We start from the raw sequence: 18,380 nt of genomic DNA on the forward strand, positions 1-18,380 counted from the left end.
AAATTAAATAGGTTGTCCAAAATGTCCAGATTTTATTTCATATTTGGTTTTCTATGCATTAAAGAAAAACATGCATGCTATAATCTGTTTTATTTGCAAAACAGGGAGGCATGCCTGGTATTTTTATATTAATTAGTAATATGTGATATGCTTTATTTCTACCGCCAGTGATGTACGTCACACATTGGCCACTGTTATCGCACAGACTCAATTTTTTAAAAATTACATGTTTTAGAAACAACTTAAAAATCAAACCAAAGAATTCTTGAAAGCATTTCCACCCCAAACTTGTGTCTTCTAATCAGATTTTAGTGACTGAATTTGTCTGAAGAGGCTGAGCTTTCTGATCTGCATTGATCTCCTTGCCTTATCAAGCAACAAAATTTTGAGGAATGAATGAAAGATATTATTGAATCATTCTACAGTGTGTGATATACAATTCTGTTTATCTGTCAAGCCAAGAGCTTTCCAGAGATGTTTCCAAGTTTGTTTTCATAGCAAATGAATAAAAAGCAGGGAGTCTGCCAGGCTCCCTGCTAGGATATGTATTTATTGAGTGTAAAAATGCAAATTCCCTATTTGAAGCTTAAATACAATCTTGCTTACACTTTTGTCTCTAGCTCACCTAAATCTTTACAAGGAGGGACCACCAGGTGGGTGGAACAGTATAATGTTGTCTGTCTGTGTGTAGTCTTTGGTCTCCTGGTACTGTAAAGGCAGTTTTGACCTTTCCTTGATGCAGTGATGTCCTGGTTTGGGCCAGGATAGAACTGTAGAGGCAGAGTCTGCAGTACCTATTGCTGTTTATGACTAAAAATTTAATGAAGAACACAGAAATTCTGTAGTACACCTGAGGCACTGTTTTCAGAATTTCAACTTCAGTTACTTCAGTTTCAGTGGTTGCCATCCCACTACACTGAGTGGAACTTAGGTTGATTTCTTTGCCTTTCAAATCCATCCCACAGTGAGGAGTGTGAAATTTTACAAAGTTAGGATTTGAAGTCTGGTTGGAAGAACATCACAATAGGAAACTGGTGTATGGGTTTCTCTTCTTTCCCCCCCCCTTCTTTTGTCTGTGAGCAAACTCTAGGTAAATGTAACTCATTTTAGAGATAAACTAATGTGTCTAATAATTGGGCTTGTTATAATCTGTCAGTGTTTAAAAACCTTTGAAGCAAACACTGTAGTTCTTGTGAAAACTGAGCTGGATAAGTTCTTTCTGAGTTGGTTGGATATGATCCTCCATTGTAAGATGTTTCTTATATAAAACTGAGGTGACAGTTGAAGTTAAGAAAAAAGACAAGGTGAAATGAATTAATAAATGGTAAATATTGTAGCAGAACGAAGATGATTAGGAGATTAGAGCATCTTTTATGAGGAAAGGCTGAGGGACTTGAGTCTAACTAATAATGCTATTAGCAATGAATCAGTAAGGATGTCTTCTGAAGGTAAAAGAGATTTAATTGTGTTTTAAGATAGGGAATGCATTATATTAACCTAATTTGTGGAAATTTATTTTGTATACAGCCCCTGCTTTGTCTTTCTGTATTTTCTTGCTCAGTTTTCTACATCACTAAAGGCAGAGCACACAGAGTCCTGACTATTGGCATCTCCTGCCTATTGTTGAATTTAAAATGAAGCTTTAAGAACTTATTTTGTACAAATTCTCATGACTTAGAAATTCCTTTTTAAGCAGCTTATTCAAATTACCTAATTACTATTGAATATGTGAGAACTGTATAACTTGAGTTGGAACTCAGTTTATTTTAAAAGAGGATTTGCTGGTGGTACTCTTTTTTCTGAGTTGTTGCTTCTGCAGTTTCTTGCTGAAGTAAATGATATAATTGAATAAGACATGTTTCAAGGCATTTATATTTTTCCTTGTACACAGAAATGAGAGAAAACAGATGGTCCTTGTGGGACAGTTGAGATAGCAGAGGTTTTTGTGATATTTTAGGTGAAGACTAGCTTGTTTCATTCAGGTGTCATGAAGGTGGTGAACCTGTGTACTTTTAGAAATGTGCTGCTTTTTTGATACTGATTTTATATAATACATAATCTACATAAAGTACTCTTGAAATTTTGGTCTGCCTTTTTTTATTTTTGCTGAAATAAACATTTGCATGAAAGCTTCCTAAAGACATTATCAAATGATACAATACCAGTGCCCTAGTGATTAAAGCAGCCTTTTTGAAGTACAGAAGTTCTTTCTGAGCTCTCCCTCTAGTGTAATGCATTGCTTCAGTATCTCTAGCCTGTCTTCTCCTGTATTTATGTAAGTTAAGAAATTGTTATACTGTGCATGGATGATATTTGTTTATTCATTAAGCAGTGTCTTGTTCTCACACTTTTCAAAAAATTAAAGTATAGCAATCTGCTGAGTTAACACTTTCTAAGTATTAAGATTTATTTTAATTTTTTTGTGTGTAGGAATTTTAATTTTTTTGAGTTAGGAATACTAGACATTGGTGAATATTCAATGTGATTATTTTACAAAAATTAAACAAACCTTCTGATCAGGGTAAACTCTAGATGTATTATATCCCTTAAGAACAAGTTAGTCCTTAATTCTACCACCATTTAGATGATGATGCAAGTGGACATCATATTAGAAGAAATAAGTCCAAAGGACTTTGAAGCCCTGTCCTGTTCCCTTTGAAGTTCCATGATGACAGTCCCCTTGTGTTTGTTGTATGACTACTTCTTTGGAACAAAGACAGTGTGCAGACATTTTTGCATTAATTAAAGCAACTTATATTGGAATTTGTTATAATTTCCCATTATTGTTCTCAGTGTAGGAAATTTACTATATGAACTGTTACTTAGTGGGTTTTGATGAGTCGGGTCTGACAGCCTTATCTGTCCCTGACAGTTCAATAGTTGCCTCACTCAAAGGAGGCTTCACCTTAGAGGACTCTGGTGGTGCTGTGGAGGTCCTAATAACACCACCACTTAGAGCTGCAGGCTACTCGTGTGATTTACTGCCTTCTGGGAGACTGGGTAAATGAGCAAACTATTACCCTTGCCCATTATGTAAAATGTCATATGTTTTCCCTCCTTTCCAGTGGAACAAATCAGTAAATAACATCTTGGAACTGTCTGTGGAACAGAAAAAGAAAAACCTACCAGTCGCCTCTATCCAAAAAAAGCCAGAGTTCTGAGGAACTCGGAAGTGAAGGAATTCTGTCCTGCACAACTTCTTGAACATATGGAACAGTATTTACTGATCATAAAGATGTGCAGTTCAGATTTTGAAGGTGGTCTTAATTTTTTTCTAAAAGGGTGTGTAATTTTGGGGGGATTTTGTGTATATTTAAAGAAGCCAGCTAAAATGAAACCCTCCATCCCATATCTTCAGCACCTCAATATCTTTACTCAACTTCCTCTGCAGAAACAGTAGACCCAAACAGAGGCCCACAGGGGTTCTGAGTGGAGACCATGTTTATCCTAGGAGGTCAAGATAAATGCTAAAGCTGAACATCTGGTGTAATAAGTGGTGATGGAGTCATTCAGATACCAAGGGCCTGATTATACTAGAATATTGATTTGAGCAGTTCTGTATTATACATTTTATTTCCAAGAGTAGCTTTGAGAGAGAACATTTTAGAAAACAGTGCTGCAAAAATTAGTCCAGTAGTTTTCCCTGAAGTTGTGTGTAGTCAGAACTGGAAGTAAAGTTAGAATACTTTCTGATATTGACCATATCTGTAGGTGGCAGAACAGGATCAAGACATTATTCTAGATGATTGCTCAAGGAATCATGAGGATTTTTTTCCCAAATACCTTCTAAAAACATACAGTTGAACAGGGAAATTTCAAATGTATATGTAACTATCTGATAAATTTTAATCAATCATTAGGGAAAAGATAAGACAAACTATATTAAAATGAAAATCTAGATGAAAAGCTAACAAGAGAACAAGTTAGCACTCAGAATAAAAGAAAGGTATATGCATAAATTAGTAAATATTTTAACTTCAGGAGAAAAAATGAGAGAAAAAGTTTATTAATGGAGTACAAAGCTGCCACGCAGTGGAAGTGGTTAATTTTACTTTTTCTCAGTCTCCTTCAGGTTTTCAAGAAATCAGAGGTTTGTTCTGTCACTGTAACAAATAATGTATTTACTCATTGTGGAAATTATTTCTGTTTTTCCTATTTTAATAATAAATACATTCATCGAGAGTAGAAAATAATGTTTCTTAAACCCAACACAAGTTATGACCATGATGACTTTACAAGAGATAACATAGAATGTACAGTGAATATTGGAATGTGTATGTGGAGCTAGTTTTAAAAAAGCTCCATCTCTCTCCTTCACTGGGATCCCCAGCAGTGGACACAGCACTCCAGGTGAGGCCTCAGGAGTGCTGAGCAGAGGGTGAGGATCCCCTCCCTCCACCTGCTCCTGAGACTCCCCCTAACACAGCCCAGGACCCCAGGACCCTGACAGCTTTCTTTGCTGTGGGGTCATATTCCTGGCTCACGTTCAGCTTGGTGTCCCCCAGGGCTTTCCTGCAAAGCTGCTTTCCAGCCAGTTCACTGGTCCCTGGGGTTGGTCCTCCCCAGATGCAGGAATTTGCACTTCCCCTTGTTGAATTTCCTGAGGTTCCTGTCAGCCCATTTCTCCAGCCTGCTGAGGTCCCTCTGTGTGTCAGCAAGGCTCTCCAGCCTTGCAAATATTCATGAATGAACTGGAAGAGTGAGACTTGAGAAGAGGAAGCTTGCTGGTATGAAATAGGTAAGAGTAGTGAAGGTAAAACCTGAATGCAAATTTAGCATTATTTCATAGGAAAGCAAATTTTTTTTCATTATAATTTAAAAAAGAAAGGTAAAAAAAAATAGCTAGGATTGTGGGACTGTATAATAAAAGGAAATAAAAAAATACAGAACTAATAAGATGGACACTTAAGGAAAAAATCCTAAATACCTATATAGAGTTATAGAACTCTAATCTGATTATTATTTTCCTAAAACAAGACCTTAATGTTAAAATAGGTCTTGGGAAATTTCAAGTCAGTGCTTTAGTAGTCATAAAAAACAACTGAAGTGGTAGGAAGTAGAAGAAAGGAAATAACATAAAATCTTCTAAATCATCACAGTGCCACTGTGCAAATGTCCACCTTTTTAATTTATTGGGAAATGAAAGAGACATTACAGTGGAACTGTAACAGGTTTAGGGCATGTAGGTACTTTGATCAACAGCATTGAACTTGTTTCTTATGAGTAAAGCCTGTATAGATTAATACTCTGTCAGCTGGAGAGGAATCAGTTAAGGGGATGTATGATGGAGACCTAGAAAATCCTAAGAAACAGCAAATGGGTGGATGGTGATCAGGTGTTCACTGTTGCTTCCAGCACAGGAATTAAAAGCATCAGCTGAACCTCACAGGTGCTGAATCAAGATAAAGAAAAGGGTCTTTCCCTAACGTGCAGTTAATTCTTTGCTGCTTGCAGGAGTTTTAAAATCAGCAATGCACATTCATGGAAGAGGAATCCACTTGCATGCTATTAAATATGCAAACAACTACTTTGGTTTAGAAAGTTCTTGAATTGCAAATCAGGTTGCTGGAAGAGCATGCTGGAAATGTACTGCACCCTTTTTTCTGGTTCTCATTTCTTTCACATCACCTTTTTGGCCACTCCAAGAGGATACAGTGTGAAATAGGCTTTTGGCTGATTTCAACAGAGGTATAATTTTGTCCACTATGAAACGGAATTATTTTTATTTCACAGTCACATTACTCTGCACTATTGTAGTTCTCAGTATTTCTCCTCATGGGCTGGTAAAAACAGGAACAAAAATAGACTTTGCATTGTGACCCCAAACCTCTGTAAATTAGGAATATCTGACATGGCTAATCCCCAAGGTAAGCAGCTTTTGCTTTATTCACTGCACATTGGAGTGTCTTCTGGAAACCAAATGAGTTTCTGTTAAGAATTCTAGCTCCTTTTCTGACATTCTGCTGCTTTAAAGATCTACAGTGTGTTTATCTTCCTGAAGCTACATGTTTTATATATGTAGCTATTTTTTCCCTATTATGCCTTGCAGCAGCTTTTCTGCAAAATCTGATTAGAGTGGCTAACCCCCAGGTGCCTTCATTGGATAATAACTATTGTCCTGAAAGGGATCTGGATAGAACTTGGAGCTTGGAAAAGTGATTTGATGTAGACCACAGGCATCTCCATATCCTGCTTCTATGTGCAGAGAGAATCTTTACTGTTTAATGTTGGTGTAAGTTGCACATTGGATGCAAAGTATGTAATGCAAGTCCTAGAGGCAGAAAGAATGAAAGCAAAGGGTGAAAGTGCAGAAAAGTGGTGGAGGGGAGGGGTCATTTTGTCATCATTATCATTCTGATGATAATGAGGTCGAGGTAGATTTTTGGTCTGATAAATCCTTATCATTAGCAAGACTGCATTAGAGAGCTGTCTTACCTACCAACTGGCAAAACATGGGAGTAAATGGAAATCCGAAGTTTCATAGGAAGGAGTTTTATGTTGTTTGCTGGTTTGGTTGGTTTGGTTTTGGTTTTACAATTACTAACTGATTTATTTTTCCACCAACAGCATAGAAAAGGGAAACTTTGCACTACATCACTGTATATCTTTATTTTTCACCAAGGCCCAGCCTTCCAATGTACTAGCTTCCAATATACTTTGCCAGCTTCCATGTTACTTTAAAAATGTATTTTAGTGAACCATTTTCATTAAGCTGGTATTTTAAAATACATTGCTAACTACCAGGACATGTAACAAGTATTTTTGTATTTATTTAAGGCTTTATAATGTATTTCTGCTTTATATCACTATTTTAGAAAAAACATCCAGATTTCTCAAAATTTGCTTTAGCTACAGTGGCTTATAATTATTGACTGAAGGGGAAGGATCAGATTGCATGAGTAAAGAGTATGACCAAAGGGGCACCAAATTCATCCTTTATTAAATTTTTTCTTGAGATGGAGTCCTCTTAAAGGAAAAAATACTAAATTGGGAGTAGTAAATGAAAGTTAAGAGTTCGAGGCAGTTGGAGTTGGATCTGTGCAGTGAGTTTACTTTCTTGCTTGTTTGCTGTTTGTACCTTTAAACATGTTAAACTGTTTTATCAGCAGTGAAACCCTGATTTGCTTGTGGTAATTTTTCAGGATAGAAGCACTTGCCATCTGATTTGTATCTAATTTGTTTGTTTCAAAAGCCTTCCTGAGCTGTATCTGCATTAGGGATAACTACATTACTTATGCCCTACAACCAGTGTCTTCCCAACAGGCTGTTTGGAGACCAAGCAAGTACAACAGGATGGTTGAACAGTCTGCTATGCAGCATAATGAAAGATTTCAAAATCTCCAAAAATACCAACGCACCCCACACCCCTTCTCCCAACATTACACAGAGTAGGGGAGGTACCAGCATGGAATGCAGTAAAGAGGAACCTTGTGACACAAGGTCAGCTCTAAGGTAGGGTGTAAAGAAGAGGTAGAGAGGGTGTAAAGTGGATGAGGACAGATAAACATGGAAGTATTCAAAAGCTGTCTGGACACGGTCCCAACTCTAGGGGGCACTTGGACAAAATGTCCTCAAGAGGTACCTTCCAAGCTCAGCCATTCTGTGGTTCAGAGCTTTATGTCCATGTCCATCTTTTGAAGGTCCTTAAGGTATTGCAGCACCAGGAAAGGGAAGGCCATGCAGCTCAGTTGTAGCTGCGTATCTCAGCTGGCTCTGAGAACTCCCCACATACCTAATAAGACTGAGCTGCAGTGGTTGGGTGAGAATCAGGCTGGCTACACACAGAACCAGGTCAGTTTTTTAAAATTCTGGCATAGTTAATTTGTTACACAGAGAAGTCACTCACTGATAATGTAGAGTTTACAGTGTTTCTGGATTGTTTCTGTAGTAGAGAGGAATACATTTTGTGAGTTAAATGGAAATTAAGAATTTAGTAGTTTATAAAGCCTGACCCTTATTTTTATATAGTACAGTTCCTTTCCTTAACATGTCATTATTGTTTATTTTGCTGCTGTGATTTTATCATTCTAAGCAGCATCCCAACACTATTGCATAATAAGATTTTGTTGCTCTGCTGCTAGTATATTCAGGAACTGATTTTTGTAATAATATGGATTCAGTTATTCTTTCTAGCCAGATACTTCACTGTTTTAATGATTCAGATTGACATGTCTGTATGTGCAGGTTATCTTCTTTGCATGTTAACTGTCCATGTAGAATTATACCAAATTAAGGTGACTTCACAAAAAAATAGGAAAGGAACACAATGAGTTACTTTGTATTACACAAAACTGTAGTTGTGATGTGCTCTCTTTTTCATTATAACTTACACATAAAAATAAATGTTGGTGTGAAAAGCATTAAGAAGGTACTTTGCCAGATGTCAGCTTCTATCTAATAGTTTGCAGTTAAAAAAGAAATACCATGGTAAAAAGAAACGAAGCTCATGCTATAGAAGGCCAGTTTAATGCATAGTAGCCAGTCTGTTAAATAGGTTGCAGTACAAGTCATGATACACTTGTATTTATGCAGTTGCAGTGTTTTAAATAATTAGGTTTATTAATTCTTATACTTTAGTACTTTCTGAACATAATTTTAAGGTGTAAGTAAATGATTAAAGAATTACTACTCCTTCTTACCTCTGCTTTAGAACAAAGACTAACCAAAACACTTTTTTTGGAGCTTTTTTTTTGGCTAGGAGATGTAATGAAGAACACACATCAACTTAAAAAATGTAAAATGATGGTATCTTGCAAAATGTCTGACACAAAAATTACATGCACCTAATCTTTTAAAAATTCTTGAACTTTTAATGCTGTTAGGTTTCATTCACAAGAGTTCCTCCATCATTTTATGAATGCATCAACACTTGTGCTGAGATAAGCAACAAAGGGTTGGGAATGTTTAGCAAGGATGAAAAATCCGCTTTTGGTGCCAGTGGAGGTCTGTCCAAATCCCAAACAATGCTAAGGGCTGGGCAAACCCACATAGAAAGCAGATCTTTTGTTAAGGTGTATCTGTGCCCTTCTGTTAGCCAGAGAACTCACTGCTGGCAACATTTCAGAGGTTGTTGTTTGCTTCAGTTATCATCTGACCTTCGAGAACTGAACTTGAAAGTCAGAACATTCATAAGGTTCATGCCCTGCAAATTCGGTGAGTACTTAACCAGGTAAAGTGCCAGTAGGGTCAGGGATTTTTCTGGAGACCTGAGGGAGCTATTTTGTTGTGTCCTGTTTAGACGACTGGTGGATAACCAGGTTCTTTGTCCAGAGGAAATACCAGCCAGAGGAACTAACAGAAGAAAATCTAAAAGTCCACAGACCTAATGTGTTGTCATTCCAGGAGAGCAGTCAGGCAATTTTTGCATGCTGGAAAGCTCTAATAGAGTCCCATCTAGAAATGAAGGAGTTTAGATAGTTCCTGTTACTAATTGGAATCCCCCATTTTTTTTATTTTGTGTCATGCAAAATATCTTCTGTTTCCTTTAACTTTGTATATTAATTCAGCTGCTTGCATACAGCTTTATGTGCATTTGAAAAAAAAAAAAAAAGAGCTTTGTATTAAAGGCTTCAAAGTCTTACAGATTTCAGGGTGAAGACCAGGTATCTTTCCTTTATGTGCTCTGACAAGAAAAAACTAACAAACAACAACAACAAAAAACCCAACCAAGAAGCCCCAAAACAAAAAACCTTAAGCACTAGTTTATTTTACTGGTCTCATGCTTTGTCCCATGCTTTTGATGTTCTAATGATGCTTTATTGGCTCTACTGTTCCAGAGACCATACAACATACAACCAATTATTTTTTTTTTAAAGTTTTTTTTTTGTTTTTTTTTTTTTTAAGCCAAGGAATAAAAAAACAAGCCAGGGAGCTGGCAATGTACTTTAGAATTAACTTGGATTTGGAAGCAGATGGAAGTCAGGCTTTGATGGTCTAAGAATGAACTTCAGTTGCTTGGTTAGGAGGGCTATAGCTTCTGGGCCAAAGTCTGACAGAAGACAGATTTCTCTTAAATGCTTGTACAGTTGTCCTCTCTTCATCTTGCCAAATGTAACCATGGTATGAACTGAGGAAAACCATGTCATGAGACCCAGCTTGTAGAGGTCCATTTGGTAAATCTACAGCCACCACTAAACCTGTGTAATCAGTGCCCAGCATCCTCATTTTTTGATTGCTGATTTAAATTTATCTGATTCTAGGTTTTAGGCTTTCCATTTTGTTATGCCTTTGGTTAAACTCTCACTAAACAGAAGAGCTGTTTTGTGCCTTGTGAAGGTACTTAAGGCCTGTAATTAAGCTTCATCTGATAGAATTAAGACAAGGGTTTCTTTGTATCTCTTGCTGTTAGGTACTTTTTAAGGATTTTGTTTGTATTTGTGATTGCTCTTTTTACCCTGTTTACCTGTGTCTACTCATTGTAGGCTTACAGTTCAGTTGAAATAATTTTATGTAGTGCATGATTGGTTTGTTTGTTGGTTTTTTTTAGAATTCAGGTGTTTGTGTGTGTGTATGCATGTGTCTGTCACAATATTGTATCAGCTCTACATTTATCTGCAAAGCTAAGCAAAATTAAAAGTTTCCTCTTGATAGTGCAGTCTGATGTGTCTTGCCCCCATTTTCCTCTCTCAGCATGGAAGTCCTCAGGGAAAACCACTTTATCCTCTGTTTTCAGAAACACCATGGAAAAATCTGGTCATGCAGTCTTAGAGAATAATTCTAGTAACTGTGTTCAGATTTGCTTTTCCATCACCATTGTTAAAGGTCTTTTGCTTGAGAGGTTACATCTGTGTTCTGGACCTGGTGGTGTTGTATGAACTATACTATGCCTATGATGGCACTCTGTTTTCTGACTCTAATCGAATATACCTTTTTTTCTTTTTTTCTTTTTTTTTTTTTTTTTTGTTTTTAATTTTTACAGAGTACCAAGCTGCCATTTTGCATTTAAAGAGGGAACACAAAGAAGAAATTGAAACATTAAAGGTATGCTTTTGTGATGTTTTCTTTTCTTTCCCTATCTTGAATGTACTTTATAGATTTAAGTAGTGCAAAAATACACACTGTTAAGAAAGTAACTGTTTCTTTTTAGAAGTTGTTTTCTCTAGGCTGGCAACTCATTTAAAATTAAAGTAGTTAAAATCCATATATGCCCTCACATATGATGGCAAAAAGCAGCTTTACATGTTTCTTCTTTATGGTTTTCTTTATTATTGTACACTTAAATTCTTCCCTTTGACTCAGTAGTGCAGTACTTTTACATTTCCTTATTGTATTAAGGCACTGGCACTTAACTACTCATTCCTTCTCAGTTAGTAATACTGTAGAAGCAGATTTCTGTCATTTTAGACTGAAAAATAAGTATTGTGATTCCATTTGTGTGAATCTGACATTTTGTATTGAACAATTTATTGGTGTCTGGTTGTTAAGTGTAAACTTGACCAACTTTCTAGTCGTCAAAATTAGAAAAAAAGAAGTTAAACATTAGAACTCACATTCTTTTGGCATGACTGACTCTGCTAAGCAAAGTATTATGAGGAAGTGTTTTTATCATAAAAGCAGGAGCTTAGGTGGCAGTATAGCTTAAAGTAAATTTGTTGAGCAGTCCTAGTTTAAATAAAATTTAACAGCATCTTTCTTTTCTCACCATTTGTGATACATTCTTAAGCATAGCTGCACTGTCTGTTTGCTAAATTCTTGCTATACAAGTCATCGAGTACAAAACATTCTACATTTTCTTTGTCCTCATTAACACAAATAAAATGGGAAAAACCCTTTGAGTACAAAATATTCTACATTTTCTTTGTCCTCATTCACAGAAATAAAATGGAGAAAACCCCAATATACTAAGAGTCTGATAATCCAGTGTATTGGGATATTGGTGTCTCGACCATATCATTAGGCAGACACATGTAGCAGTCATCAAGTACAGTATTTGTATTGCAGAGTATTTGTGTTTGTGTCTGCACAGAGGTCAGGACATAATGAACATAAAACCTGTGAATTTGAGAAAGCTTAATGAGGTCTGTGAGTAGACAGAGATGTAATGGTGGTAGCAGCTTGAGAGTGGGCCAGACAGGCAAAGTGTCTCTGCCTTGTGCAGTATCTTGTAAAGTTCACCACAGGGAAGTACAAACTAGCACTAAAGCAAATGCAGTAGCAATGTGCAATAAATATTAAAATGCTAACTCTTACAAGGACTATTGTAAATCTCCCACACAAGAACGGTAGGTTGATGCAAGAGGGATTTATTAATTTTGGGGAGGGTATTTGAGAGAATACATATTCTTAGTGAGAGAGGAAAATGTGGGCATCTCCAGCAAGTGTAGTAGTAGAGACTGAGGAAACAGGTACTGGCAGGCAGCCAGGAAAACCCCCACATCACTCCTATTTAATCTTTTCGTTAGAAGAAAGTTCCTCTTGCAAATTTTATATGAAAAACAGTGAGGGTGAAGTAAATTAATTTATTTGCCACTCATAACTTTGAATGATACAAATGTTCTCTCTTAAACCAGGTTTTTATTTTTTAACTGGATTGCTGGCGTTTTCCTCAAATATCATCATGACTTAAGGATTAATTTTATTTACATATGAGCTTGCTTAGTAGTAAGGAAATTGTAAATGGATTGCTTCCAGAAAAGTGACATTGTGATGTAACTTTCAACACCATAAAATCTCACCATGTTAAATTACACATCTACATGTAATTAAAAATGAGCTAAAATGCAATTATTTGTTGTCCATGATTAGAAGAAGACTTATGCACCCTTAGCAGCAATGTCCTACAGATCATGTTTTCTTATACTTTCCTTGTTTCTTATTTCCAATTTGGTGATTACTTTCATGTTCAGTACTGTTTTATCTTGCACTATGTTTTCCAAAAGCAAACCAGAAAACGTGATGTGAATATTTGGTAGGCCTTTTAGGTCATAGCAGTCAAGTATAAGGTCTGCATTGTGATGATCAGAAAAATAATTGATTCAGAAAAACAATACTTAAATTTATTGTATGCAAGGCATAATTCAAACAAGATTTCTAGATTTCCGTTTTGCAGTTACTGGAGACCTTGCACTGAGTTCTCTTTTTAAGTTTGTAAATTACAGTTGGACTTTTTGGTTTTCAATACTGAAGGAGATAAAAACTTCTTTACCAAAGGCCTGTTGAATCAAGTACCCTGCCTCCAGCAGTGACCAGCACTGGATGCTTAGAAACCACATGTAAAAAGTATGGAGTGTAAGGGAAATACCCTCTTCCTCTATGGTGCTTTTTGGTTTGATTTGTTGTGGTGTTTTGGGGTTTTTTTGGCAAGTCTGGGTATCTTCATTGCCTATTCCTTGTTACTTCTATTACCACTGTCTCCATTCCCCTTTTTTGCAGTGTGCTGCTTGATTTTTGGGCATCAGCCAGTTCTAAATTTCTGAAAACTGTTACCCAGTATACGAGCTCCAGCAAATATTGTTTGAGGGTTTCCTGTAGCAGAGTCTGCCATACCCAACCACAGGTTATGGTATTTTGTACTGATGAATAAATTATAGCATCATATGCTTCCATGACTTCTGAATGCTATGCCAAGTTGTGTTCCTGTTTACTTTTTCTGCATGTCCTTGACAGTGAATTCCTTGTAGGGTGTGACCCATCATGGATGCATTTTGTTTGTACAAGTATTTTGGAGCTGTTAATTTCTCTGAAATGTATAGGATGCTGTGTGAAAACTTCTATCTTGTGCTAGACTAATAATGTAAAAAACATATAAGCTGGTAATATTTAATTCCTATATTCTTAATATGCCATGTGTGCAGTGAAGATTAAGTTATTAGTTTTGTGAACTGAATGTCAAATCTGCAGGATGTTATTTTTTTATATATATTTGGTGAAATCTGAGAGTTGGTGAAATCTGAGAGTTCCTGCTGCTTTGGTAAATCATAGATTATTAGTTCTGCTTCTCTGTTTTAGTAGCTTTCTAAATGAAAGGGTGTCATTTCAAACTTTTGTTCTTTTTTTTATAGCCTGTCTGCTTTAAGAGTTTTTTTCTTCTGTGTCTCTGAACTTCAGACATCTTAAAGAACAAAATTTTTTCTTCACATCTCTCTTGTTAGCCTTTATTATTTTGCTTTTAATTTCAAAGGAATTTTTCTGAGTTTCATGATTAATTTAAAACTTACTGCTGTTCCCTGAAATTGCTTCAGTCTGTAATATTTAAATATAACTGCAAAGGGACATGATTTTTGCTCATTCTTTATTACCAGCATTTGCACTGGTAAAAATGGAATGTGTTAGGGAAGACCAGACATTTTCTGTATATTCTCTTTTTTGTGGCTTTTCATTACTTGATGGAAGGGACAGATGTATTTTAAGATTAAAAAATATGAATTACTACATGTGGCTGTACATCTGGAAGTTTACATTATAAAACTTCATATGGGAATGTATAGGGAAGTAAAATTGTGTTGTGTGATTTAATGTAATAATTTGTTGCATTTTATTCTTTAAGCGTATAAGGGAAACATATGGTGGTAGATATCCTAGCTATTGGAAATCCTTGGGTTAAGTGTGGTTTGTACTGCATGCTAAAAGGAACCAGCTCTTTTAAAATGGTCCAAATCTACTATCTTTTATTTATGAAGAAGGCTGATAATCATACTTTCTCTGTAAAAAAAAATTAGGTATGAGACCCTTATTTTTTGTTATTTCTAAAATGCCTAGAAAAATCTTAAGGAGCCATAGAAGGTATGTGTAGGGGAAAGTTCTCAAAAAAAAAAAAAAAATTATTAAATTGTCCTCAGAGTGAAAGCAAGCAGTTATCCAGAATCTGTCCCTTGAAACCTATTTATAGTGGCTTATAAAAGAGATCTGTGTACTTTTCAGCAATACAAAGTGTTCTATGCTTTTGTACTGTTTCTTTTGGAAATTGTTTTTTGCTTGACTGTATTTATGAAATTTCTAATGGATTTTATTCTTTAAGATTTATTATTGCTATGTTCATTTCCTATTAACTGGATATGGCACACCAGAGTACCACCAGAGCTTTACCCATACTTCCAGTCTGAACGTACTGATGCTGCAGGCAGCTGAAGTTGCAGAAAATGCAGCAGTCTTGAAAGATGTAAAACCATCACTGGATAGGGAGGGTGAATGACAGGGGGTGGGGTTTTTTTTATGTTGCTATCTTTATGTTATCACAGTAGCTTGAAACTTTAATCCTTATTTTGATGTCACTCAATCTATTTCAGTAATGTAGTATGCATATTACTAAAATTCAATTTACAAGTATTGCACCAAGTTACTTATGAGTCTGTACCATATCATTCTGTGTAACACCCATCAGTGGGTTCATTAATGCACCTAATTTTAACTGAATCATCCACATGAAGATAATCTTTAGAAAGGGAAATACAGTAAAGATAGCAGTTTTTAGAGACTCGTTTTAGAGACTTAGTTTTTAGTCATCTAACTTTAACTACACTTATTAGTTCCTCTGTTCAAAGCATGCATTTAATTTTTCACCTGTTAGTAAAAAAAAGTTATATAGTTTTAAGTAATTAACTTTTAAGTAATTGAACTCTGTTCGCTGTTGAATTTTTCACTTTTCCTGCTTGTGCCGCTAGATGTCAGCAAAGTCTTTCAGAACGAGTCACAGCATCTCTCTGTGTGCAAATGTCATCCTTCCCTCTAGGCTGTGAGAGGATGTGTTGTGGTAACATTCTGCCCACTGTTTGTGGGGCTGGAACAGTCTCAGTTTTAGGTCAGAAATTAGCTTGCACATTAAGGAACCAGAATCAAAGTTGCTCAATAGGTGAGCAGTAGCTTTTACCATCTTAATCAGATTTGTCCCGACAGAACAAAGTCTACATTATAATAACTGAGTATGACAATGACTTTACATTAAATCAAAATATTGTAAGTGAACTACTGACTTCTGAAAGGCAGGTTGCAAAGGTGTAAGTTCATCTGATAAAAGGAGTGAAAAAGTTATGTTTTCCCTAAGTTTGCCTTCTATTCTACACAAGGGTAGCAAATATCCCTTTCTCTCTGGTTACAAAGAAGTTAAATAATGCTTTTGGAAGATGGAGTCAAAGTTCTAAGTTGTCCTATAACTGTACTCAATGCATGGATCTCTCACTCTAATCCAGATTTCCACCAACTCACTATATGTTTTACATGTTCCAAAACTGAAAATAATACTGTCTTTAGCCATTAATCACAGTTTTTTTGTAATAAGATTGCTATATATTATATGGTGTGCAGTATACAATATACTCTGTAAGAAATAATAGATATTTAATAACAGTAAAACATAAACTATAGCTAGCTTGTTAATTATACAATATTGTTACAAAAGAATGTTTCAACATCTTTCAAAGTACCTCATTGAAAATTTTACATAGAAATACCTGCCGTTGAATCTGACACGCCTATAAACCTATTATTGAAGCTTAAGGTAAAGGGAACTGTAATGCAGTGACTTAAAACTGCCCATGACATTCTGAAAGACACACAGGCCTCATTTAGAGAAGAATGTGCCATAGGCTGCCATAGTGACCTTTCTGGTCTCCTTAGTAATGTTTGCATTTTTTCATTTTTGCAAAGGTTTCAAGAGCGGAAATGTAGGAGTAGGAAGACCTTTTCATAGAAGAACTTGCTTAACTTTGAAAACAGTTTCATAATATAAAGCTCAAAGCACCATAGATAAAGGCTCAAATATGTGAAAGAAAAAGGAGAGTGAAAGAGAAAGTGATAGCACCAATCACAGATGTCTCATAATCACACGATTGCTCATTTTTATTTTGTTCTGAGACCGCAAGAGCATAGAAACATTTTCTCAATTACTGAACGAAGTAATATTTTACTTATGTGAGGATGTTTTCATTCTCTTACATATGTTTTTACATCTCTCACCCAGTCCTTCTCACGCCTTTTGTTTTCTCTCCCTGCTAGTTTGAAGTTTGTAATTTGATTGTGGGAGGCAACGCTGAACAGTATTGAAAGTTGTTGCATGCCAGAGTGCTTTTCAAAAGAGGTGTTTTATAGAAGTAGGAGATTTCACTTTTTAAGTGTCTTTTACTTATATGTAAAAGTGAAATTTCATTTCCACTTCAGAAAGAACGTCAGAAATTAGATGCTTTGACACCAAATCAAAACATTTTAATATATTTGGATTTGTCAAAATCTCCTTTGTAATTAGTCTACTACATCAAAGAGAAATTTTTTTAATAGATTCAATTGAAAAATTTTTGAGCTCAACACTCTTAGGGAGCTATCTATATAATGCCTGTCTAGAGAAAAGAGGGTATTATGTTTTGTTTCCCCTCACTTTTGTGCATGCACATCTGAATTCTTGCATAGGGTTGTGATTTCACAGCTTGTCAAAAGTCAATATGTTTTGAAATCAGCTACTAAAATATGGAGGCCAATGGTGAGGATCATTGAAAGCTTTCATATCATGCCACAGTATTTTACAAAATAGTGTAAAATACTATTTTACACTAAGTGGATAATACGCTGAATTTGGTAATAAAATTTTGCTTCAGGATGCTGAGATTGCTGGTTTTAATCTTAAAAAGATGAAACATCAGTAAGGTGGCTAACTGCTTTGTGCATTCTTTGCTGCATTTTCTTGTCCCAGAATGCATAAATAGAAGAAAACCTGAATCATGTATGTTTCTGTCTGCTGGAGCTGTGGCTCAAAGGAGCAGCCAGGGTCAGCAAGACTTTATTAGTCAGTCTTTCCTAATGAGCTGTTCAGGCTTGGCAGCTTTTCCATGTGGTGTTACTGATAAAGGTCTCCCAGCTTGTGGTTAATTATTGATACTGCTCTCACTTAACTTGAAATGTTTTGGTCTTTTGTGCTTTGCTGCTACATGCATGGTTTCACCAGGGTGTGTGTTCTGTGTGTCTTTATGAATCTTCTGTCTTGTGTGCTTGGCTACTACTCATAAAGGAATTCTTCCTGTTCACTGCAAAGCCTCTCTACAATGAAAGGCAGTGAAAATATAAAGATTGAGAAAAGCATTAAAATGTGAGAAAGAAGAGAATGAAATCTCTTGTATTAAATTATCAATTGCAGTACACCTGAGGCTCCCAGACAATAGGAGCAGGATTATTTTTAAAATCTGTGTTCAATGTAAAGGAGAAAATCCCAGCAGGAGAATAATCCCCCTGTAATGAACAATGTGCGTGGGCAGTGCTAGAGAAGGTGGAGGAGCAGATTAGGGAATGGTAGCAAAAACCTGAGCAGTAAAACAAGAACTTTCTGCAGTATACATGCAAGCTCACAAAGAGCTGGCAAGAAACACTTTATTCTGTTTGGGACAGATGACTGACAATTACATCTTCAAGCAGAGAGGAAACTTGGAATGATTCTTCATGCTGTATGAAGATATTCTCCA

General features: G+C 35.9%; 1 protein-coding gene across 1 annotated transcript in view; it reads left to right on the top strand.

Moving 5' to 3' along the window:
- The window catches only part of FMN1 (formin 1), a 135,842-nt gene that overhangs the window by 13,701 nt on the left and 103,761 nt on the right, over positions 1–18,380 (top strand). The window contains exon 3 of the mRNA XM_030452021.1: positions 10,919–10,980. Coding sequence (XP_030307881.1) covers positions 10,919–10,980 — 62 coding nt within the window. The remainder of the gene's footprint in view (positions 1–10,918; positions 10,981–18,380) is intronic.

The sequence above is a fragment of the Calypte anna genome, chromosome 5A (assembly GCF_003957555.1).
Source record: "Calypte anna isolate BGI_N300 chromosome 5A, bCalAnn1_v1.p, whole genome shotgun sequence".
Lineage (NCBI taxonomy): Eukaryota > Metazoa > Chordata > Aves > Apodiformes > Trochilidae > Calypte > Calypte anna.